The 25376-nt window shown below is 38.1% G+C and overlaps 1 protein-coding gene across 3 annotated transcripts in view; it reads right to left on the bottom strand.

Moving 5' to 3' along the window:
• The window catches only part of CSTPP1 (centriolar satellite-associated tubulin polyglutamylase complex regulator 1), an 80403-nt gene that overhangs the window by 29131 nt on the left and 25896 nt on the right, over window positions 1–25376 (bottom strand). For all 3 annotated transcript variants that reach the window (XM_084519548.1, XM_084519547.1, XM_084519546.1), the window contains one exon: window positions 25219–25349. In XM_084519548.1, the coding sequence (XP_084375674.1) occupies window positions 25219–25349 (131 nt within the window). The remainder of the gene's footprint in view (window positions 1–25218; window positions 25350–25376) is intronic.

Here is a 25376-nt window from a genome sequence, read left to right as displayed (position 1 = left end):
ATGTTCAGCTGAGTCACAGACCTGTCACAGTGCAAACAGCGCTTGCTGTGCCATAGGAAGTCTGGGATTCAGTCACAATTCCACCCCTTTTTTGGGAATACAAGAAAAGAATACAGTGATCTAGTTATTCATGCTCGGGGCACTTAATAATAGGTTAAAAGTTAATGTGTAACATTATAAATAGAGATCTATAATCACCTTTTGAACTTGGCTATCTTGGTCTGCAAGTATAATGACGATAGAAGATAGGGCATGAATGAACCATCTAGGTGACTGAACGGTTTTGAAAAGACCAAAGTTGATACCGTCCCCTGAAAACCTTGGACAGCAGTTACTAGTACACTTGCAGGTCACCACTTCCATCTGCAGAGACTGGAAACAAATAAAACAAAAAAGCAAAGCACCAGCATTCCCATTTCCCCAAAGTAGATTAGGATCACTTGGAGAAAGAAGATGGTTTCTTATCAGGGAAAACCCAAGACTGCCAGTGATCTGTGATACAGAAGCAAACAAACATGAAAAGTGAAATGTAGAAGTGGCTGGAGCCACTCTGAACTCCATGAACTCTGCCTGACCCTCAGGTGGAAGATGGCAAGATGACCTTACAGACAAGCCTCTAAAGTTTTCTTTAAACATTTTTCTCTAGAGGACTTGGAAGCATCTATTGCTAGCATTACTACCTCAGAGAGGATGGAAGTACAGGCAGCAAGGTTCAGTCAGACCAAACTCTGGGTTCTGCTTAGGCAAAGGTACAGCAAACTCAGGAACCAAACATGCAACAAGAAAATCAGAATTATTCCACCCTGCATCAGGTTGGAGACTAAGGAAGAAAGATGCACTGAGTTACTTAAGTTCAACAATTCATCCAGTCTGCTAGCTGTGAGTGCTTACTTCCCACTGTGCACCTGGCAATATTGATGTAACACACAAACAGAGGTCTTTCCTTTTCCTAAGATGATGAACTGCAGTGCTGAATGTGCTAATTTGCCTTTCTCACTGTGAACTTTCCCACTAAGAACTATGAGCTATAGCTGAAGTAGAACCCATACAGCAAAGGAACTTCTTACCTCTTGTTTACTTACCCGAGACAGGAACAATCTTGTTCTCTCTTCTTAAATTACATCTCCCCAGCCTTTTCACTTTCAAAGCTTTGGGTCAAGTGAGACTCAACTGTCACAGTATGCCAACAGAATTAGGGCACCTAATGTAATCAGAAACCTGGGGATAGACTGCTGCCCTTTTGGTACAGAACATCAGCAACACTACCACACATTCGGTCAGCTACCCAACGCTAGCTAGATACTTCAGTAATTTCAAAATAGCATTGAATATTTTCCTCATTGATTTGGGTGGGTAGATTATCACTGAAAGCCTAATTGTGCATCATTGCTACCAGACTGTATGAAAACCCATACAATAAATGCATGGAATCCCAAAGAAATCTGAGAGCACTGTGAGGCAGACAGTCACTAGTGTTCTAAACAAAACCTCCCTTTATTAAATTGGTGAATATCTTAAGTTTTAAAATATGAAGACATGTGTGTTTCTATTTCTAGGGTTTTCCTTTCCCGTTCCAAGACAGATCATTAAAGCATCCCATGATATTGGAGCTGAAAATCAGCTGTACAGAAGGAAGGTCTTTAAGTGATAGTACACGATACCGCATTTAACAGCGCTTCTGTGCCAGTCTGCATAATGAGAAGGGGATGAAAAGCAATCGTTTTTCTTCATGTACCGCTCAGTAAGGACAGTTCCAAGCCTGCCACACAAAACTTCTTTAATAATGCAATCCAGTGCCTTTGATTTGAGGAACACGCAAAAGAATAAACAACCTATTAATCTAAATTTTCTAGTTTGCCTGAAAGTACAAAGCGGCAATGAACAAACCTCTTGGCTACATTAAGTGTACTGAAATGCAAAACGGCTTCTTTTCTCACCCTACAGTTACTCAGGAAAAAAAAGGGGGAAGAAGAGGGAAGGGAGAGAACAGGCAAGGGAAGCAGAAATGGTCTTAATATAAATTGCTCAGTCAAAACACGGGGCATAAAGAATTCTGAAGAAGGCTTTCAAGTATTGCCACACGAAGGCACTTTAATGCAAGTGGATGTGCTCAGAAGATGAGTGCAGGAGATAGCATTACTTAGTAAAGAGCAAGAATCCTCAGGCTAACCAGCTCTCAATTGAGCTGCTACTGTCAAGATGAAGGAACCAATGGTAGCAGTTTGATTAATGCTTTCAGTGGTTTTGTTTGTTTGGGGAAGCTGCAATACAAAATACAGGTGAACACCTTGATTAATGTTAGTCTCCTGCCTGTCTGCAGTGGTGTGCTTTGCTCTGTTATTCTAATGGACTCGCAGTCGGCAGAGGTGCTTTCATCATCCATCCCCGGGTTTTAGCATCTGAACTGGAATTGTTCTAGAAGCACTGTCAGTCTGACTCACAGCAAGGCTGCTGCCTGAGCACTACCAGTTTGGTTGGAGGATATGTTTAGGCATTTGGTTAAATGGTTTTTGGCAAAAGTTCTTGGTTCCCCTACGGCCTTTTTCACAGCTTGAGAAGGGCAAAGAGATATTAAAGACAAGCAGCTTTACTACACCAATGGTTTGGGTAAAACATGGATAGTTTCAGTCAAACTCTTCTCACTATGTACAGAAAATTACAACGTACTTGGGAAAGTTAGACAAAAAAAAAAAAAAAAGGATGAAAATGCTGCTTCATTGTCTGTAACATAAATGGACTTTTGGAAAAAGTAGAAGTTTTCTGACAGCTTGGGATGAACAAAACCATGAACTGAGAAAAGGGTGGGGCTGATGCCTCAGAGGATTTCATTAATACCCCTGGGCTAGACTTCTCTAATACTTTCTGTATCAAAAATTCAGTGAGAGGCTCTAAATACCTGCAACCAGGGTATTTTTGGTAAAACGTTATTTGAGCCAATATACTAGTCATCTTTTTGCTTCAGCATGCAGTTAAATCCAGACGTGACAGATTTAGCAAGCTGTTGGTAGCTTATGCCACAGTTGTAAACAAGAGACCCGAGCTTATATATAAATTGTTTTCTGAGGAACAGAAGCTTGATGGCATTAAGAGTAAATTTGGCCTACTAGGCTCTTTATGTCACTACCAAGAAAAGCCATAGTACAAACCCAGACGGCCATCTGCTGAAAAGCTCAGTCCTCCTCCCTGCTCTTCACACCTAGCTTCTCCACAGCTGCTTATACAGCTCTACTGTGAACGGGTCGAGAACCTGATTAAACTGAGAAGTAACTTCTTTTTTTTCCAGGTTATTTTTTGTTTGGATTAGCTCTGTGCTGTCTTCACACAGCCAGCTTTGCCACCACAAAGGAAGGGGAAGAAACTGGTAGCACAAAGGAAGCCAGGACTACTCCTTCCCTCAGCAATGCCAACCTAAAAGTGCTTATCTAACCACAGTTGCCTTCCTTGGAAAGAGGCAGTTTCCTTGCAAGCAATCTTGTAGAATAGTTTGGCTTGGCACAGGCCTGTCCATAAAAGTTTCCTCCTAATTCTCCCATGTCCAAAAGCAATGCATCATCTTCCTCAGAATGCAATCCATAAAACATCCCTGCTTCCACGGAAAAGAGGACAGAGTGACAGACAATATTTCATGGCCCTAAAAACGATAGCAACTATGATTAGAAAATGCAAATGAAATCCATAATATTCCTGGTTTAAAAAAAAAAAAATGGATAAATGTCAACACTGGTGAAAAAGCAGGAAATTAATCTCTTGGAGAGTAAATTTAACTATCTTCTGCATCGTGCAATTCTAAATCATTAAGGAAATAGCTTATGGTTATTAAAAGCTAGAGAATTAAAGGGATAAATCATTCCGAATTTATCTACTGAAGAATCTCTTACAAGAGTAAAAAAATCATACTAAATTTAGTGAACAAGTGCCAGATGCTTCCAATTATACCCTCCAGTAGCCACCATCTGAAGAAATTTAGGGTCATCTTAATTAAGGACAAATGAATCTTAACCAGACACTTTAGTACACAGCAATGGTCTATGAACTTCTGTTTTGTAGCAGTCAGAGGTTGAATTTTCAAGTTTTATTAAACAAGATGGGAACATCCCTTGCTCTGGGCAAAAAAGTCATTAGATGCAGCTAGTTCCACCCTGTCTCTCTTAGGCTTTTGTATTTGACTTGGAAAGGTGCGTCTCCTTCAAAAGTGCCATGTCTGCCTTAAGGTTTTCCAACTGAGTCAATTTTCTTTCCTAGTAATGGGACTACTTACCCTTTTGAAGTTTTTTTTTCCTTCCTTTTTCTTTCTTTTTTTTTTTTTAGAGTTACTCATGATTATCAGGTGGTTGAAAGTGTAATAATTAATTCTAAAAAATTACCAGATCACACTTCTCTGCAGAGAGCAGATTATTAATAGCTGAAGAGTTCAAAATTCTGAAAATCCACCCACACTTGGAATGACATGTCAACATGAGGCATATTTTGCCTTTACTGTCAGTTTCTATCACTATTTAGTAGAATTACTATTCAACTTTATGAACAGCAAATGGCATTACAATAAACTTCTCTAATACGTGTAAATTGCAAGAACTGGCTTTGGATCTTCACAGTCTAAAAGTCTACTTTTCCACTCAATAGAGTAAAAGGATGAGCATGGATCAACCAATTTATAGTTTAATAACCTTTTTAGGAACTTTACAATATTGCCTACATACTGAAATTCTAATCTGATGTTACAATTTACCATTCCAAACCGAAATTTTCCCTGTTTACATCTTCACATGTTTCAGAAGTCATGCAAAGAATTAACAAGGCTTTGTCCCACCTGTTACCAAATTTCATACACATCTAATAGAATGAACACAAGAAAAATTACCTATTAGGAAATTTCTTCTGTACATCAGATAGGAAGGCAGTTAGTATTAATCAATTATTTCAGTTGTGTGAAATCTTGTTCATCTCAACAACAACAATGTAAAAGCATGTAAAAAAAGCTTGTAAAAGCATGACTGCACTACAGAACTATATTTGTATTGCTAAGTACTGTAAATGTCAGAAAATACTAAAATTAGGAATGAACAGAAAACTTTATCTTTCTCAAGTCCATATAAGTTATATGACCACATCCTTCGTTATGCAAACACTATTCTTAAGCATTATAATATTAAGTTTTTCCTAGCTTCTTTGCAAAGTCTGTTGTTTTTGCCTACTTCATAAAAATTTCATTGTGCCAGTGTAGTAGTGCCAACACATTAATTTTTTTGTTATATTTTATTTGAATAAAATGTCATTTTATTTATTTTCCAAAAGGTGCACAGGGTACAGAAAGTGAAATTAAGATAATAGGAGAGATTAAGTGCCAAAACACTGATAAAATTTTAGCTACTTTTCTGGTATATTTCAATTGGAAGATTCAAATAAAACTGACGTAGTTTTGGCATCGATGTCTTTCTTGGACTCCTAAGCAGTATAAAAATAAATCATACAAAGTAAAAAAAGGCTCTGCTGACAGCAATGAATAATAGTGAGAAGCCACGACTTTGGAGATAATTGAAAAGAGAAACAAAATGAAAGAGGGGAAAAAATAAGGGGACAAAAAGATAATTATATGTATATCAGGAGAAAACTGTAGTAATGATAGTGCTCTTGACATTTTGCTCTGGGGAGGAAAGGAGGGGGATAAAGGAGTATTCAGAAAAAGTGTGTGCTGCATTTAATATAATACATATCATCCTTCTTTTTCTGTGCAATGCAAACATTTTCCATTTCAGTGATGACTTGGGAAGATGTCAGTAGTGAAGTGGTACTTAACATATTAAGAAATTAAAAACAGATGTTCATAATTTGTCAGAATTTTGAAGTGAGTTGGCTGAGAAGCTCTCAGCACTGTGGAAAATTGATTTGCAAAGTCTACAACACCTGGGAAATTTTGTAGAACTAAAAGACAGTTAAATTTCTATTAGCACTTAAAATTATAAGATCAGTGGTTTATTCTGAAGTGCTTACCCAACAGGAGCATGCATGCAGGAGCTAGCGCAAAGATGGGGTCAACACAGGGCCTACAGTGCTGCCACAAGATGACTTAAATATTTGTACCATGGCCAGCTCAACAGAACTCTCAAAGAAAACATTCGAACAGGAAACACCGGACTTCTTCCAGTGAACCTACCAATAGCTATCAACTATGAAAAAAATAACCTTGGAGAATTATCTTTTCGAATGGGAATAAAAACCTAGATGTAAAAAAGCATTGTATAACAACCTTTGAGAGATATTGCACTACACTAAGGAGTGCCGTGATTAGAAAATGTGAATGCTATAAGAGGACACCTTAACAGAATAACTGTTGTATCTCAAAATGAGGATGAGGAATCACCACTTAGAAGGTGCATTTCACCTGGGACCACCAAGAATACCACCACAGATCTACACTCTGAAGAACTTTCTAAATTAATGGCCTACAACAGCACAAAAATTAATTTGGGAGCCATATAGCAACTGTAGAAATATCAAAACTTTGAGGAAAGAGTAGTGACATAGGAAAAAAAAACCACTGACAGACTTTGCTTACACCTAGTTTAGAGTACCATCATGTATGAAATAGAAACAAATCTAGAAACAAATAATGCAGAGGGCTCCACCTAGGTAATAAGCTTCTACAAAGACAATGGAGAGGAAGGTGAACATGAATGCTCAGAACAATGCAACTTGGAAGGTAATCATCTTCAGATGAATACACACAGTAATGCCAATTAGAGAGGCTGAGTTACCAGTGCTTGGCCAGTCTGAAATACTCACAACTCAAAAATGATGGTGAGAACTGAAAAGGCGTCAAAACAGCTGCAAAACTAAAAATGAGCTTTCAAAACATGCCTTAGACAGAGGTTCAAGGTGATAATTTACTTGGCTTATTGAAAAGGTGGCTAAGACACTGGCTTCAACATATGATTCAAGTAGTTAAGAAAACGTAATTTTCATAAACTTCTTAAATGGATATATTTAAGGAGAAGATAATCAGATTGTTAGAGACTGCCACAAGTTGAGGTTGTACTGCAGTGCTCAGGATTTTGATTTTACTAGTTCCTGATATTTTTCAGTTTGAAGTCAAGCAAATCTTAGTAAATCCAGTCCTCTCACAAAACCAAAGTTATCCAAAAAAAAACAAAAAACAACACTGACAACCTTACTCTTCCAAGGAGGGTTTCTTTCTCATCTGTCCCTTCTGCTACCACAAGGAGCCCATAAAAGCCACGTCCTTTTCAGCAGCAGAGAGCAGAGCGTGCCCCGGAGCCACCCAACCACGTGTGTGCAGAACTGCTGCGCATCTCTCGGGCCTCCTGCCCGTGTGTTAAGGCATGTTCGAACACACCGGGCACAAGGTGTCTGAGAGCAAGCTATTTCCAGCAGCCCTCCTTCCCATGAAAACTTGGTGCTTCGTGGGGCCCGGGCCGCAGGCCAGCCTAATTGCTCTGGCAGCTCCACCAGCTGACTGCTTCCTGCTGCTATTTTTCCCAGGGGCCTTCGTCCCCTTCAGTGCCACATGACTTAATCAAACCTGAATGCCCTTCTGGAAGATATGCAAATGATTTTTCAGTCACACAAAAGGGTTTTGGCTCGATACTGGTGTTACTAAGTGTAGTTTAATGATGTGCTATACAGGTCAGGCTACATGGCCTAGTGGTGCTTTCTGGCTATAAACTCTACGAGTGTATTACTCTCTAAAAGAGGTTTTAAAACAAAATACTAGCATATTGCATTGTATTATCTAATTAGACTGGGCCAAGTGTCAACACAAAGGAGTACGACCTGTACTTGAGGGCCAGGCTTGTCCAAATGGGAGTTATGGCGTTTATAAAGTGCTGGTTTGAGTTCAGCTGTGGTGCCAGCCTCTGCAGCCCACCTCACGCGTGACCTTGCAGTGGCGCAGCTCAGCGTGCTCTGCTGACAGAAACTAACTCAACCAGCACAAATACTACACAGCTTTCTGCCAGTTTAGCATGCTGAGGCAGATCAGTACAAGAAGGGACAAGTGCTGGGGCTGGCATAAGAAGGATGTGAGAAGGCACTATCTAGCTAGCCAGCAATTAGATCGGGTTATGCTGACACGGAACTGCAGCTTTAAGTAAGGTATTAGCAGAATCTCAGATGCATTCAGAGAAGGCATCAACTTCAGTTTATGATCTATCCTAGGCATATGACCAGAATAGGTTTCTCTTCCCTGTATGGCTCTTACCACAAGGAACTGCATCACCGAGATATCCTTAAGTACTGAGCTGAAGCTTTTTCCACTGCAAATTAGGATAAACCTATGATGAATGTTTCATAGCCACATGAAGCATGCTAGTCTGGTTTTGAAGCCAGTTTAAAACTGTTTGTTTGTGAGGAAAGATGAATTATGTTGCTTTCAAGGCAACAAAGGTACAATCCCTAAAAGAACAGGTTTCAACTTGCAGGATTCCATCGTGCTCTGGGCAACCCATTCACACTGCGTGGTGGAGCAGCCTTGTGTGTTCCCTTTGTTTGTATTAAAGACACAGTGAGGGATCCTAAAAATGCCTTACAGGTGATAACACTTAATATTGGACAACTCCACATGCATTTTCTTGGTACTTTCACCTGTTAAAATTAACTCGGAAAAACGCTAGAGGTAATGCTAAGACAAAGACACTAGTAGTTGTACAATAAGGCTTCTGGGATAAACTGGCAAGCATATCACTAGATGCTGGGATCAGTTGTTCCTAAATAATAGTGGTACATCTACCTTCTCCTGCCAGCTGCATGTCCTTGTATACTTTACTAGAATACTATACAGAACTCCAGATAACTCATTGTTTATTTACAACCACCCTTCTCACATGCTAATGAGTGACACCAGCTCTTCAAAGAGAAGGAGAATCTGCTTTTCTTGCCAACTCACCCTTGGCAGACTCTGCCCTTGAAACAGAAGATTTCAGAGAGGGACTGAAGCCAATGAAAGGGAATGTGAGAGGATAGTATGATATGAGAAGAATGCCTGCAATTTCACTGGGAGAAGACCCAGCTGCCACTTATTTAGATGTTTCAACTCACACACAGATATTAAGCTATTCCATCACCAAAAGGTACACACTTAGATACTTAATAGTCAGAAAATGCCAGGGAACAACAGGTCCTCTAAACTCCTTATGTATTTATAATTGAAGGTGGCTGCTTTAAGAAATAATGCAATATACCATACTTTCTCCCACCCCCGAAAAAAAAGGAAAATATCTCTACTACTACACCTTCATTTCTACTGTGGACAAAGCCTACGAAGATAACGTAGTTACTAGCAGCTTCTTCAAACTGACCTTTGATTCGGGTAAACTATGCTGGCCTTGGCACTTTTCTCAACAAGCAAAAACCGAACATAATTCAGAATTTTGAAACTCTTCCAAACGAACAAACAAGAAAGCAACAATGAAGTAGTTTGCCTCTCTTTTGTTGTATTCCAAGCTCCTATCAGTCCATAGTGATGCGTTTGTCCCTTTCCAAATCATTGGATGCTACTGAGAAGCAAAGGGATTGCACTCTGTAGCTTTAGGAGAATGCATCTGTTCAGTGATGCTTTTTTTTTTTTTTTTTTTTAAAGCATTCAGACATGAAAATCACACACTAAACCTGTAAAATAAGAGAATCAAAGGATTTCTTGGAGAAGTAACTTCCACACTAGGCTAAAACTGCAGAACACATCTCTTCAGTACCTTTCCTGTACACTACTGTAAATGGAAAAATGACATAGTTACATATGCGGAAACAGGAGAACAAACTACGCAATGAATTTCGGTGCTGATGAGTATTGTAAGATATTAACATTAGTGGAATCTGATGTAGTTAAAGCCTAAACGGAATTTTGCAAAACGTCACCCAATTGATTTCCAACTCATTCCCATTCACCCAGTTGATTCTGATCCGCTGTAAAGATTAAAGAAACGGATGTGTATGCACTGTTCTCTACCTAGTGGCTTTAGGAGAAAGACTGTAAAATAAAAGAAAGCTCATCCATATTAATAGCCAACCTAAAGTCCAGCTTGTGAAGCACCACACAAAGGTTCCCCCCCACCACCTAACTTATTAATTTTCATTTCAGCATTACTAATTAGTCAATGACATTTACTGCCACTTATACCCAAACTTCCTTACTTTCTGCTACACTCATCTTTATAATGAGCAAGCTAATTATATTTTAGACATCCATCAAAAGCTACTTAACCTACTCTGGTAGGGGGAGGGGAGTTGTCAGCCAGTTTTAATTTATAACTATCATGGGAAGGAGAGATAGAGTATGTTGGTTAAGATAATTGGATAATCTTTTTTAAAGCTTTAAATTAGAATCACATTTATATTTTGCTACCTGCTGTTATATTAAGGTACAAGGCTATAGACAGGTATAAAATTTCATACAAATAGATTTTTTTGTTTAATAATTTGTAGCCAAGAATTGGAGATGATCATATTTACAGTTGTAACAAGAATAAACTCAAACACATCAGAAGAACAAAAGTATGTTCTTCAGGTAGGTTTCAATTTGTACAGTGGAGGTCTGTTAGTGGGTATCTCTTTCTTTGATAGCAAATTTGACCATTTATCACTTCCACATGCTCCTGTCACAGTTCATGGCTCTTTGTTTGCCAAATCAATTGTTTTAGGGAATGTGTCATAAATCCGATTATTAAAGTAATCCAAGTTAAAAATAACCTATTAGAAATCAGTAAAGAAGTAGTGAAAGGACAAAACACTATACTGACTACATCTGTCTAATCCCACAGTTTAAGAGGAAAAAAAGAAAAAGAGAACTTTTGCAGAAAACTCAGCAGTCCACACGTCACCCTAGCTTCATTCAAGTCCCCAGCCATTCTGTATTGCACTTTCAACTACAGCAGATGTGAGCTGATCTAAGAGGCTAAATCTAAAGTATTTTGGTGAGTTATCACTTCCAGTTATTTCTCAGTGTTGTTGCTTTTGGTTGATTGGCTTTGTTTCTCCTCAAAACCATCACAGATGGCAAACAATGCAAAATTCTCTTCGGGGCTCCAGGTGAATAATATCCATCAGAACTGAACTTACCTTGAAACTATGTGAAGCCTGAAATTATCTGTATGAAGTTCCTAACAAGTAGATGAGTCATTCCCAGGTACTTCAGCAACTTGAAGACTCAGTATTTTGAAGAAAAATCTACATTTTATTTAAATCATCTCTTCTACGGAAATACAAGCTATTTCATCCTGTAATTATTTACCTTTGCTGGTATTTCCTCAAAAAACGTACTATAGTCTGAAAGTAAGACTTTAGACTAACTTCTGGCTATAACATGAACAATAATGGCTATAACATGAACAATAATGTTCCACACAGATTAGGTTGTAAGGAACATACATCTGTGTAAAATGACCCAGTTAACTTGCTCATGATTCAAACTCCTCTACAGTTACTTACAACCACACTCCAGTTACAGATTGATCATTGCTGTGTAACTGTAGAGGTTATGTAAATTCCTTTTGCAATGTTGTCTGCAAATGACCTTATAAGTCATATAAATAATTTTCTAGTGAGAGCTAACTTACTAGCAAGCAAATATGCAGTGTTTTGAGGATGTTTAAAATAAGAGATTACCTCAACACTTACCTAAGCCTCTTCTCAAAATACCTTACAGCCATTCCTTAGTGGTGATTGAATATTGAGGTCTGCAGGGTAGTCATAAGCCACTGCTCTGTGCTTAACAGTCAGAAATACAATCTTACAAATACTCACAAATTAAGTATCAGATGTATTTCACCAATGCCTAATTTTTTAATAGCCATTTAATAAATGCTCATATACAGATACATCAAGAAAAACATCGAGGCAAGGAAACAAATTTCAACTTTCTGACTAAAAAACATTGGTCTACTTCATCTCTGTTGAAAGCATGCTGGGCCTGAAAGAGTTCAAGATGATTGTGTATGTTGTGTGTGATAGTTTTCTGCAACCAAACCACAACAAACAAAGCTGCCACTTTCATATTTCCTTTCTGCAGGTTTAGTTAGTTTTTGCATGAATAGATATAGCTCTTGAAATCCTATTCTAACTATCAAAAAGTATTTTCTTTCTTCTTTCAGAACTTATTTTACTATCATCCAAAGAGCTGTTAAAAGGCAGAAAAATTCCCATAGGAAAAAACTTCAGAGGGGAATGGCAAGAGGAGGAGGAGGTAGAGGGGAAGATGAGAAGGATTAAAGCTTTTTAATGTCAAATGCTTACACTGCTTTACTCATTCTTTGTATATTTAAAGAATTTTTATTTTAGCAAAAGGAAGAAGCAATGAAGTTTGCATGCTCTTCTGCTGAAAACTAACTGCTTAATACAAACAAAACAAGTGAGAGTTCATTAAAGCCTTGATGCTGTCAAATGTGATCTACACAGACATCTAAGTAGTCTCAGTTTTACTTATCTAGCCAAAACTCCTATGTCCAGTGTGCTAGTCTGATTCAACAGGTGGAAGTCCAGGTTATAAATAGGAAAACAGAAGTGCATTGAGGTTAAGTGATCTGCCCAGGACACTGCCTAAAAGGATTAGGATTCAGGAGTTGCCAGTCTGCATTTCTGTTGTTTGTCCCACTGTTGCTCCACCAGATTATGTACAATAAGAAGAGCAGGGAAGGAAGGAAAATGCTTACATCTTACGCTTGGAGCCAACAAAAAATACTGTCACACTATTTAATATCAGATATTTACCTACAGATTTGCTTTACATACCTAAACCACGTCTATAATCTGAAATAATACAAGGACACAAGAACTAAATTATTTAATTTGAAATCAGCACAAGTTCTTACAAAACTAATATCCAGACTCTGTGTATGTAGAGGGATATTGTGGATACAATCTCTAGCATGGCAAAAGAAAGAATGGATAAATTTACAGTAGCTATCATCTATGCTAAAAAAAAATAATAAAAAAAAAAGCTTCCCTGAAATGCCATCTTTAATTTCTTCATCTGCTAAAGCTGTCAGTGTTCACTTTCAGAGAAACGGGTCGCATTTCACTAGATTTTTTTCACCTGTAACATTAGATCTCCAAGATGTCTTAAATAGGATTCCAAATGAAATACTTCAAGAGATTATAAATTTGATTTCAGTGACTGTGGGTTTGTTTAATAAGACTTAATATGATATTAATTTTCTCTCCCCTACTTAGCAGATACTTGAGATACAAAAGTTGTAGAAGATTTATAAGGGAAGAAAAGCATTTTGGAATCAAACACTTTCCTAAAAGGCTTATTTATGGGTACTACAGAACAGTGAGCGACAAACTGAAATGAAACAGCATCATCAAAAAGGTGCATTTTGCTAAGGGTTTTGTGTACTCCTCTGAGAAATGGCACATCAGTGAAATTGAAGAGTGCAAAGGTAATTTTTATGCTGTCCATATGTTTTAACCTCTGGTGACAAACTTAGAACCTCTAAGGCTGCTCTACATAAACTCCTAATATAATCATTAAATAAAGATTCATGGCAAGATCCCACCTGAACTGTTCAAAGCTGCCCTCAGATCACCCCTCGGATCACCCCTTCTCTGTTGGCTATAAAAGACGACTATGGAGACTCGATTTCTATTCTGTGCATCGATTCCCATTGGAGAATTCTCTTGTATTCTCATGGGACAGGGGGAATTCTAATCAGATGTTAGGGGGGAAAAAAATCTCAACCAGAGTAGTCAAACACTGGGACAATTTACTCAGGGGCATCTCCACAATTGAGGATCCTCAAAACTCAGCTGGGGAGAGCCCTGGGCCTGCTCAGAGGAAGGCACTGACCCAGGTAAACCACAGGTGTTGCTCTCAGCCCAAATTACTCTGTACATCCTCAACATGAATTCCAACTTTCCAAAAGTGTTTTCCTCCTTTTTCTTCCTGGTGACCTTCACACAGATCTCCCTTATGCAGTCTATGCCAAGACTAACACATTAAGAATCCTCTTCACCAATTTGTGTCCTTTTTATTTTTATTATTATATTTTTATTCCTTTAGTTCAAGAAGGTTGAAAGTAACAGCTGCAGCTCCAGCAGGTATTCTTCAGCTTTGGTTACTCAAGTGCATATGCACAACTTTTCAGTGCAGACTTGTTGGAGCCAATGCCAAAATCTCACTTTGTTGGGTTTGAGATCCAAAGCTCAGCTTATAAACCAGTATTTCCAGATAAATAGCAAGGTATAACAGAGCCAGCTCAAGTTCTAGGCTTCTCCTCTCTAGGACTTAAACAGAATTCAGACAACAGCTCTTCACAGAACAGATGTGCTCAGGAAATCTTTCACTAGACAGAACGTGCAACTCACCCAGCAGTCTGGACCTAAGGGGACAGAACTGTATAATATTTTATAAGGTGGTCCCTTGAAGAATAACATGTTTGAACATGACTCTATACTAGTTAGTCCTTTGAAGTTATGGAGAAACAACAAAAGACTGAAACCTCTGTATAAAAGGAAAATATTCTGAATTTACAATGAGGGAAGATGAATAAAGGAGATACTCCAGCATACAAAGTAGTTTCTATTTTGAGCTCCTTCAAAACAGAAAATCTCTTGCCAATTTAACATTAGAAGCTAGCAACTTCTATACAAAGGGATTTGCTTTTTAAGTGACAAAGTTACCAGATAAGCACCAGAATGCTTCTGAGCCAAGGCACATGCACATGAGATTACCAGGATTGAAAGGGGTACTAAGCATGTGGTTCTACAACAGAGATGAATATGACAACATTTGTTAGCTAAATGACTTCTGTTTTGCTCCAAAGATTTTGACTTGAAAAGCAAACAGTGAAGGGGGTTAGAATATCCAACTTGAGAAGAACTAAAAAATACATCCTATGACTGCATGCAGGTCATGCACTGCGGTATACTATTGTCAGTAAGCCAATGATCACTCAAAACTGTTACAAATTAAATATAAACCAGCTTTAAAAATAATTTATTTAAACAACATTGCTTCACAGTAATAGTTACGTTTTCCCTACTTGTCTCATGGTAAAAGTAGCCCATGTTATGATTTGTCATTTGTCATAACTCAACACTGGTAGGAAGAGTAGGAAGAAAAACAGGAATAGATCACCAGATCCCAGGTCTAGAAGGAAGCATATTTGAGAAACAGGTGATCAAAATAAACACAGATAAACTCAGGAGAACAGCAAGGTGATGATAAATTATAAAAAATGGGCAGGTAAAGAACTGAATAGAGGAAGGAATGAATATAGTTCAGAATGAAAATTTGTCCTACGGTTCAATGGAACAAAAAGCGGAAAGGCTGAAATGCCATTTAGAATAATATCACCTTTCCTGACTTCCCTCCTCTCTCTACAAAAATGAACACTAGTAAAACTTTGGAACCTGACATACTTGCACTTTCCACCACCACCAAAAAAAAAAATCAATTTCTTTTCAACCGTTTGATTTCCTTTAGGTTTACCTACTCAGCTCCTTGTACTCTCCAATCCTTAGCACTGCTTCTTCTCTTACGCAACGGGAGGTTAATTTCACTATTACAAATAATACACAAGTTCTACTGAGGAATTTATACCAGTTTATTAAGTCAGCTGATGTAAATTTTGAGTGCTTCTGGGCCTAGACTTTAATGCAGGAAAACCTCAGAAGACAAGTTTTAACAAGTAGCTCTGTGAGCACTGGAACTAACAAAGCCTTTCTCCTGCAGATTTGTGGGTTTTGGCTAAACTGACATTACAGTCGAGGAAGGTGTGAACTTCTATTGAAGCTTTTCCTGCACCTGAAGCATTTCTAAGGTCTTTGTCTTTATACCTAAACAACCATTTCATGAAGCTTTCAGGAATTTATCTGATTCCTATTCTTCTGTCAAGTTTAGTTGAAATCAACTAGAAGATACTGAGAGAGGACACACAGAAAACAATCATAGACACAACCACAACCCAGTCATACATGAAGAGAGAAACTAAACCAGTACTTGTTCTGGAAGTACCAAATAAGGCTGTGATGAGGCTAATTTTGTAGATGTTTAAACCCTTATGAAAAGGAGACGAAAGAGAAAGCTATGTTTTTGACAGTCACACCTGGTTTGTTAGCAATCCCTCTGGTTTTATTTCTAGAGAAAGACTTCCTACTTCAAATCTCAGTGAATAGAAGAACAATGGGGTTTGGATGCTCTAGTTTAACAGGGATTTCTTAGTCCCACTGAGATTTAAGGGTGGTCAAACACTGGAACAGTTTGTCCACAGCGGTTATGTAGTCTGCATTTGCGGAAACATTCAAAGCCCAACTAGATGCTGTTCTGGACAACATGCTCTAGCTGACCCTGCTTGGTTCCTTCCAACCTAAACAGTTTTGTGATAACGTTCAGAGTTTTCTACCCAATAGCGCCTTTCTTATCACATCCAAAACTTATTTCCTTTTTCAAAACTTAATCTTCTTTCTACCATTTTCCTTGTGAGAGCAGAAATCACCTTGGAAACATACACCAGGCAGCAGTGACAAAGCCCCAGGCCTCACTCGTGCATCTATCTTGGGTTATTTGAAGAAGCATACCCGATTGTGGCAGTCTCTAGATAGCACTTAAAACACATTGAAAATTCAAGAGTTCCCTACAGCACAGATATGCTGTTGAGTAGCCTCCGCATCAGTGAGCAGCACAGCAGAAGATTGTTCTGGAAGTATCAGTTACAGTTAATTATCCTTATGGTGTACTGAAAAAGACACTAAACACCCATTATTTCTTTTGGGGGATTCTTTGTATCAAATACAAACAATAAGTTTAGGTTTTTGCAGCTATCTGTATGGAGGATCCACATCACTGAGCTAGGCAATATTCCATACGGTTCTGGATAACAGTGAAATAAAGGGATTAAAGGGAGGGATTTTATTTTGGTAAAAGTATATCGTAGACCAAGTCATTTCACTTCCCACTTTTTTCTTCCCCAATTCCGTGTTTTGCAGTTAACAAAAAGGAAGGATTGTGCCATCGGAGGTGAGTTCATGCTTTGTAAGGCCATGGAAGGCAAGTTACTCTCAGATCAGCTTGTGAAGGAAGATACCACACTGTACAATGTCAGAATCATGTGCTGGTGAAAAACTCAAAATAGATCGAGCTTTATTTATAAATATTACCAACTCTATTTTGTAGCTCATTTGCAGATGACAGGATTTCCGCAGTACTACCTTACTGCCATTTCACAAAGTAGTAGTAGTATATCAAAGTACTAATCATGCATGCAGATCACTTCTACTGATATTCATCTAGAATTCTCACAGGATGCACAGCAGAATACAACTCTTTTTTTTGTTTAATCATATACAACACCTTTATTCATGATCATACTGATTTAAACCAGACTTACATAAGTCTGGTAAGGTAAGACAACTTTAGGATGATGTAAGAACTCCTACACCTAGGCACAGCTGCACTGTTTAGCTAAACTAATTCAACATCACACCTTCAGTCAAACAGGGGCATCCTGAAGGGCACCAAGACCTCAAACCAAAATGCAGAGCAGGGACTTCCTGAGAGATTATGAGTCTGTAGGCATTAATTACCTTGCCTAGTAGGAAAAGATTAGCTGGAAGAGTTTGGTAACATTATTACAGGAATAGAAATTTAGCTTATATCAGTCCTTTGTCACCACAGGGAAAAATCTGTTCCCAGAAGAAATAAACGGCATTAAGAAGCCTGTTTCACCAGAATAACTGCACTTCAAGTTTTTGGTGAGTATAACCAGTTGTGGAAGAAAAGTAACAAGAGTGAGAGACTGTGGTTGTCCATACTCACAATCAACAAAGAGATCAAAACCCTTTTAGATAGAGATTAGGCCTCCTTCATCCTATAGGTCATGGTACATGCTCGAGTCAGAAGCACATTCTGTAAATCAAAAGGGTTAATTTACAAAAGCTAGGACAAGAATTTACAGTGATGGAAACTATGCATAAAAAAGAACACCAGAGAGGAAAGCTACAAGCAGCAGCTGGGACAATAAAGGCACAAAAGACTGGTTCAGAGCAGCTGGATGACAGTATTGAATAGATAGATAGATGTAGATACACCTTCATTTATCATGACATCTGCTAGCACCTAGGCCACTTTGAAGAATTAACTGTATGTGTGTAAATGAGGTTCTTTATTCTGTTCACACTGAACAGGAATACACATTCTCTCTTGATATTGCTCATCCTCAGGTTGCATCTACACTGCAAAGTATCTCAGCACACAGTCCAGAGTTTATTCCATGGCAATGAGCTGCACGGACTCAGTGTAACAGCACTGCTCGTATGTCAACTGACCTGCTGAGAGATAGCTGGTCTCAGGCTGCTAACAAAGAAATTCAACTCTGCAACTTTAAGGTCCCAAGCTAGTATCAGGAGATAATGCTGAATTGTGTGATATGGAAACATCATCCTTGAGTTTTGATTGTCTATATAAACACTGCATTATACAGCACAGATGTATGCTGGAAACAAGCAGCTTGGGGAGAAACGTTTCATTGTTCAGTGAGAAGGATGAAGATAACACTTCTCTCAGTTAAGGCACTTTCACGTCTCAAGGCAGGTTAAGAGCCAACAGTGGGTTGAAAGCAGATGTGGATTTCACAGAGGTTCTTGTTTTCCTACAACTTTTTGCAAAAGTCACAATATAAAGAATCAAGAGGGAAAAAAAAGGTGCTCCTCTCCTTTCTCTATCTCTCCCCCTTTCTTTTAGCATCTCTGCTGCTGAGGAGTAGATGAGAAACACCATAAAACATCCTAGTTAATGAAGCCAATGCTTCAAAGACCTTCTGCTGGATAATTGCCCACGCATGTATAGTGTGCAGATCACCTCTCAAAACTTGTCACAAGTGACAAAAGATAGAGACCAAGATCATTTAATATAAAAAACATGGAGAGTTCAGAATCCCAGCCCAGATCACACAACTTAGAACTAGTTTTATTCCAGGGAACTTCCCCACGATTTGGAATACCAATTCTCCAGGCCCATATCGGAATCTAAAAAAGTCTTAAGTGACTTAATTGAAAAAATCCATTTCAGTTGGTTTGAATAAGGATGCTGTCATAGGGATGGGCAACTTGCCAAAAGACTGCAAAGCAAATGGTAATAATGATTGTCAGTTGAATTTTGGATAATTGCTTAGCAGAATGCAACAATGATCACTGTGCACAAACTCATTTAAATGTTTCATTCTAACTGGGATGAAAAATAAAGAACATATTAATTTAATTTGCCAGTGACAAAGCCAGTGGAGTACTGTAAGACACAAATAGCCAGAAAAATGATTAAGAAGAAAACACAGAAAATTTATTGTTTTTCCAGAAAAAGTGTATTTCGAGAGACCTAGAATATGAAGTTATGAAGTTGAGAAAAACATGTGGAAATTAAAATGAGCTTCTGCTTGTTCAAAGATATAGTTAAAATGGAAATGCAACATTGGGGGGTAAGATTAGATAAGGATGACTTCTAGTGTACTATACTGAATTTCACAAACTGCATAGAGAAAGACTGAATTCAAGGAGAGGCTGGGTGAAGATTTGATCACTGACCTGTGTGTTGTTCCTACTACAAGTGATTACTGCAGTGCATTTTGTGTCTATGTAAAGCAGATGTTTTGACTTACAATGATTGTAGATATACCTCACCATCTCTATAACGTAATCCTCTACTTATTTCTCCTCAGTTTCCGAAATCCTTTGTACTGATATTTGGGAGTCATCAGTGGTTCCAGACACAGCTACATCAATAAATCATAAGTAGTAACAGCTACAATTGTAGGGCAACGGAACTACCAAGTGAACAAAGGCTAGAGATCAATCATTTCAGCTAAGGCCATTTCACTGCAGAATGAACTTCAGAGATCACTATATTAAAATCCATAGCTTAATCATCTTTAGGACATACCACAAGCCCTTACCAATTCATAAAAAACTTTCCTGCAGTAACATTATATAAAGATCTAATTTGGTTTTAATAGCAAAAGGGAAAAGGCAGTAGATTCTGCATTTATCTTGATCATCACTGTATCATTCTATGCATCTCACTAAATAAGGGACTGCGACTGCTTAAGCTATAAATGGAGTATAAAAACTTACGAGGGAGAAAGTAAAAAAAAAAAAAAAAAAGAGAGAGAGAGAAGAGTTTAATATAGGGAATTAAATGGGGAAGCGTTAAGATGACACTAGCAAAGGAAGAGGTTTCAGAACCTCAAGAAAGTAATCTTGTCAGTGAAATGCATTAAAATGTATCTTTCAAAGGAGCTGGGAGAACAGTGTTCTTTCTAGCTCTTCTCAATCTTCAAGTTACATGAATCATACAGATGTGGTATTTCTTTAATTTCTGTAAGGAGTCTAACCTTCCCGGTGAACCCAAGAAGACCTAGTCAGAGTCGCATACCACCCTTCTCACTCCCTGACAGATACGTGCTTGTGATACGTCTTCTCTCCAGAAGCTCCAAAAGTAGGTAGACTATCAATTTCTTAATTCATGTGTGCAGAAACAAAGCCATTACACCATGTGATGAATGTGAAAGAAACAAGCGAAGTATAGAAGATTTTATTTCAATTCAAGCAGTAACACTACTTTGTCTGAAGGGGAGGTAACAGCCTGCAAAAAGGATTCTTAGCCAATATACTCCAGCATACTTTCTGCAGCAGTTTTATGCTTCAGTGCTGTGTGGATCTAAATAAAGTGACAACCACCCCTGCGTGCAAGGATAAGATCCTGTATCTGCTATTGAACCATTCTAGGACTATATCTAAAGTATCAGACAGGAACTATTTTTCCTGGAGGCAATTTTAAGTTGAAGGTTTTTAAAAAAGAAAAAAAAAAAAAAAAAAAAAAAAAAAAAAAAGGAAAGAAAGAACGAAAGAAAAAAGAAAAAAGAAAAGAAAAGCTGTTGAAAAGCACCAAAGAAAGCTGGGTCTCTAGAAAAAAAAGTGCCAATGATCCTGACTGAGCTTTCTGTTTGCTTCTCAATACATCAGGCCTGGAACAAGTTTCTCAGTGCAAAATTTCTCTAATTGGCTGGAAAGCATTTAAGGAAAAAATCTTTTTAATTAAAAACAGAGAACCAAAAAGACATGAAAGCCATGGGGGTTGGGAGAGGCATATGTTGACCTTATGAAGCTTCACAGCAGAACTCTGCAGGGGCTGTTTAAACTGAGAAAGCACAGTTTTAATTAAAGAGTCCTGAGGAACAGACAATTCAAAAGAGCAGGTCAGCTAGATTCCAAGAGGTCAATTTAAGCATAAGAGGAGGGAAAACAAGACTTCTGGTCATTTCGCCTTCCTCTGGGAGAAATCTGTTTCTAACCAAGCATTATGCTCTGTGTTTCTCAACACAGAAACTGGCTGTCCCTCTGACCACCTCCATGGGTGTTGTGTATCATCGGTAAGTGCTTATGGGATGGAAAAAATTTTGTCAAGTCCACCCCAGTTTCTTGACACCGGGTCACATTCTAAAATAAACCCAATTGTATTTTTTCCCCAGTGCATGGAATCCCAGATATGCTTATGCATACTTGAAAACAAAACTCTGAACTTTGCTAAGCTTTGAAAAACAGTGGGAAACCCTGTCAAAACCAGATCCGTTACATTGAAATCCTCCTCCTTTTTCTTTTCCTAAACTTTTTCTTTACTTTTTGAAGTGTGCTATGTTGCTAACACAGTTAGTGAAGCTAGTGATTTTTCCTTGCTATTTGGAGACAAACTGAAAAATAAATCCAGTCTCCAAACAGAACGCATGAGCAACGTCACTAGAACTGATCAAGTATCAGGGCTAACATACAAAATCCTAATATAAAAGGTGCTTCATTTCTCCAAGAAGAACTAGATGCCTTTAATTCAAAAGGATAAGGAATTAAGCAGAAGGGTAGTATCTACAGGCTGCCAAGGGAAACAATAATTTTAGTTCATTTCAATTAGTGTATATAGGGTTCTGCACATGCACTGATTCTGAGTATTGCTCCTGTTCAGATCTCTCTTATTGACCCTTTGAGAACTCATGGCTAGATGCATCTGCTTGGTGAACAAAGTGCACCAAAATCAAGACATGCTTATTTCAAGAATTATAGATCAAGTAATAAATCCTACAGGGAGAATTTCACTGCATTGAGCAGAAGCAATTAGCAGCCAGATTAGTTGGTCAGTTCACTCATTTGTGAAATAGTCTGCTTTTCTAAAATCCCAATTAAATTCTCAGAACTGGGAATTTTTATTTATTTCTTAAGATTTTTATACACTTAGGAATCACATTGTCTCATAGGCATCTTTAATCCTATTCTCTCTTGCTTCATCCAGAGTGCAAACTTTGATGCAAGTTCTTGTTTGCGTTGATCTACATCCTCAGAGCCGGCATTTATGCAGTTTGTACCCACCACAAATGGAGAAAACTAAGAAAAAGCCATCCACTTGCTTCTAAAACAGAAATTCAGGTCTGGCATGAAACTGAAAAGAATCGAAAGGGATGACTGGCACCAAACACATTTGTGGCAAAGGAATGAACAACAACAGAAACTTTCCGTTCACCTGACACAGTGCACCAATTGTAGAGAGACACTAGTTCCCTTCTCAAAAGCTATATTCCAGGATATCTGGAGCAATACTGCTTCTAATTCCAGAACTGGCAGGTTGTTTGCCCTGTCATCAGTTGCATGGTGTAGGATTACCATAAACAAAATTTCTGAACAGGACTCTTAACTTTTCTACCTCTTGTACATAATTAAGTTAAAATTGTCCTAATTGTATCAATGTAAAATGACATGCTGTAGCAACAAACTGTCTTTAGGTAGAGTTATGATTCCATGCAAACTCATAACTACGTTTCTTTGATATATACGTGCAGTCTTGCATTCTCTTTCAGTGATCATAAAGAAACAACTAATTTCTGGAATAATCTAATTCGAAGACACTCTGACAGCCATGCTTCTAAGGAAAGCTCCAAGCTGAGAGTCTTACTTACTTTGGTTATCACTTAAATTTGACTTTTTCTATTGTAACAAGACATATTTTGTAGTTTGGATCACCGAACTAACTTCTGATTGCTGTCATTTGTTGTATAACATTATTTCTTCCTGCATTCACCCCCAAAACATCTTATTTCTGATAAATATATCCAAGTCTAGCCTACGCGTGAGAGTGGTAACAATCATCTTTCATCTGCCATGTTACAGAGGTTAGGTGGCAGCTGCTTCTTAGTAAATTGAGTTTAGTGCTTAAGAGACCATGGATGTTCTGAGTTCTCTTATGCACAAGTGTAGTATTTTGATTGCAGATACAGAGTAATTCCGTTAAGAAATGAATGCCTGCTACATGATGCATTAGGGACAATAAGCTCAGAGCAAGTAAAACTAAAATGAATAAAAGCAAGGTTCGAGATTGTAATTACTGATATCAAACCAGAGAAGTTGGACTGAATGGCTGAAAATCTTGTCAGCAACTTCTCTAAAATTGATTAATTTCTACCTCTAATTAACTTAAAAAGGAAACATATATAAACAATGTATAAATATACAGGTAAACATGTTGTATTTGCTTAGACTAAGAAATACAGCCACTGGACTTTGAAGTCAGAAAAATATATCCTAAGCTCTTTTAAAACCATAACCAGAGTATAGTAGCATTCACCTGAGCTTTTGTTCTTATGGTCCTCCCTTTCCTTTCAAAGTACCTTGGTGGTTACATTTTCATCCAAGACCTTTTCCATATTCACATAAAACTGCTCCAAGTATTGACTTATTATGTAGTCAAAGCTTTTTGTTTCTTTCTAACAAATTCAATTACCTTTCATCTGGCCAGATCGGATGTTAGATAGACAAAGTGTGGTGAGAACTTGCATTGGAAATACAACAATTGGTACCTTCCATCACATAGCTTCTCAGTTTGTCAACAAGGTTCACCACTGACAAGCTGCAGTTCTGGTGGATGACTTCTTCACTGTCATCTCTCAACTCTACTACAGAAACCTGTTCCAGGAATCTGTACTCTATCTTTCCTGACCAAGACCTGACCTTACATCATAGATGTCTTCATGGCATACTCATTAGATTAGTACCATACAATTTACCTGGTATCTTAAAGGTGTTATCCTTAAACCAAAATAAATGATTTAGAACATAACAGAACTATGACTAGCAAGAAGGTGTTACAGACAGCATACCTAGTCACCTCAGTAGCTAATTACAGATTTTGTCATGTTAACTACAATTGTCAAATTTCAAAGGATCTAAAACAGATATGTCAAAAGACATCTCCTTATTTATACTCTTGGAAACTGTTCATCATAATCAGAAACCTTGCAAAGCTTAGCTAGAAGTTGAGTATTTATCTGTATGTACAAAGATGGTTCTAGTCTTCCCTGCTACAAGAAGTGAGGCTGAATAGCTTGAAACAACTGAGGCTCATAGTCAAAAAGAAACCAAAAAGCAAAAAACAAAACAGACAAACAAACAAAAAAAAACAAACACCACTAAAATTCATATTTGTACAACAACATTTAGTATGTTTGCTTAAATTTTTGAACTAAAAACCAAACCAAAACTTAATTTTAGTTGCATGTAGTTACATGAGTTTATTTTGAACTCTGGCCAGTTCTCCAATACCTAATCTACAGTGTACAGCATAAGAATAGCTAGACGAGATAGTACAGTGCTGAATGGTTATTTTGGCATTGAATCTTTTTCCTTGTGGGTGGGGTTGGGGAAGAGGTCACACAGCTGTCAGTGGTCCCTGTTCCATACTCATCAGGGTCCTGTAATGTGATCTAGGAGATGTTCCAGGACTAGCTCAGGCACAGCTTAGGTGCCCGTGTTCACCACCCTACAGCCCAACACCACTGTAACTCCTACCTCCTGCAGAGCTCATGGTCAAAGCACTGGGCATTTAGTGCTCTCAGTCTGAATACAGAGTAGGAAGCATATCTCCACAACTGCTATCCCACTCCCATCCACTGATGCCCAGCACTTTTTTTTTCTTTGCATCCCCGTGCATAGTCCCACAAATGTCCTCCCTCTGGTCTGTTGTTGCTCAACACGCTGTTCTGTAATGGAAGGAGCACAGGCAACAAGGTGCCCCTATACTAATTTTCACATATTCCACAGGGTACTGTGATGATGTTTCCCTTTTTACAGCATTAGAACATTCAGCCAGTGTGCAGTGTCAGTATTTGTATTGCACTAATAGCCTAGCTAACAATTTTGATGTCAATATAACAAGATATCAGCAGATGCTGGAATACTTGCCTCCGTTCTTCCCCACCGTTCGGAAACATCTCCAGAAGGTCCGAAGAAAAGATGCTCTGTTATGAGGGGTAGCTTGGACAAAGCTGAACTCACGGAACAAAATGTGTGTTCCTTGACGCACACTGTTAAAACTGTGGAGATAAAGTAAAAACAACAAA

Source organism: Aythya ferina (assembly GCF_964211825.1).
Source record: "Aythya ferina genome assembly, chromosome: 5".
NCBI classification, from domain to species: domain Eukaryota; kingdom Metazoa; phylum Chordata; class Aves; order Anseriformes; family Anatidae; genus Aythya; species Aythya ferina.
Note: the sequence above shows the minus strand (reverse complement) of the source record. Positions and strands in the feature narration are given on the sequence as shown.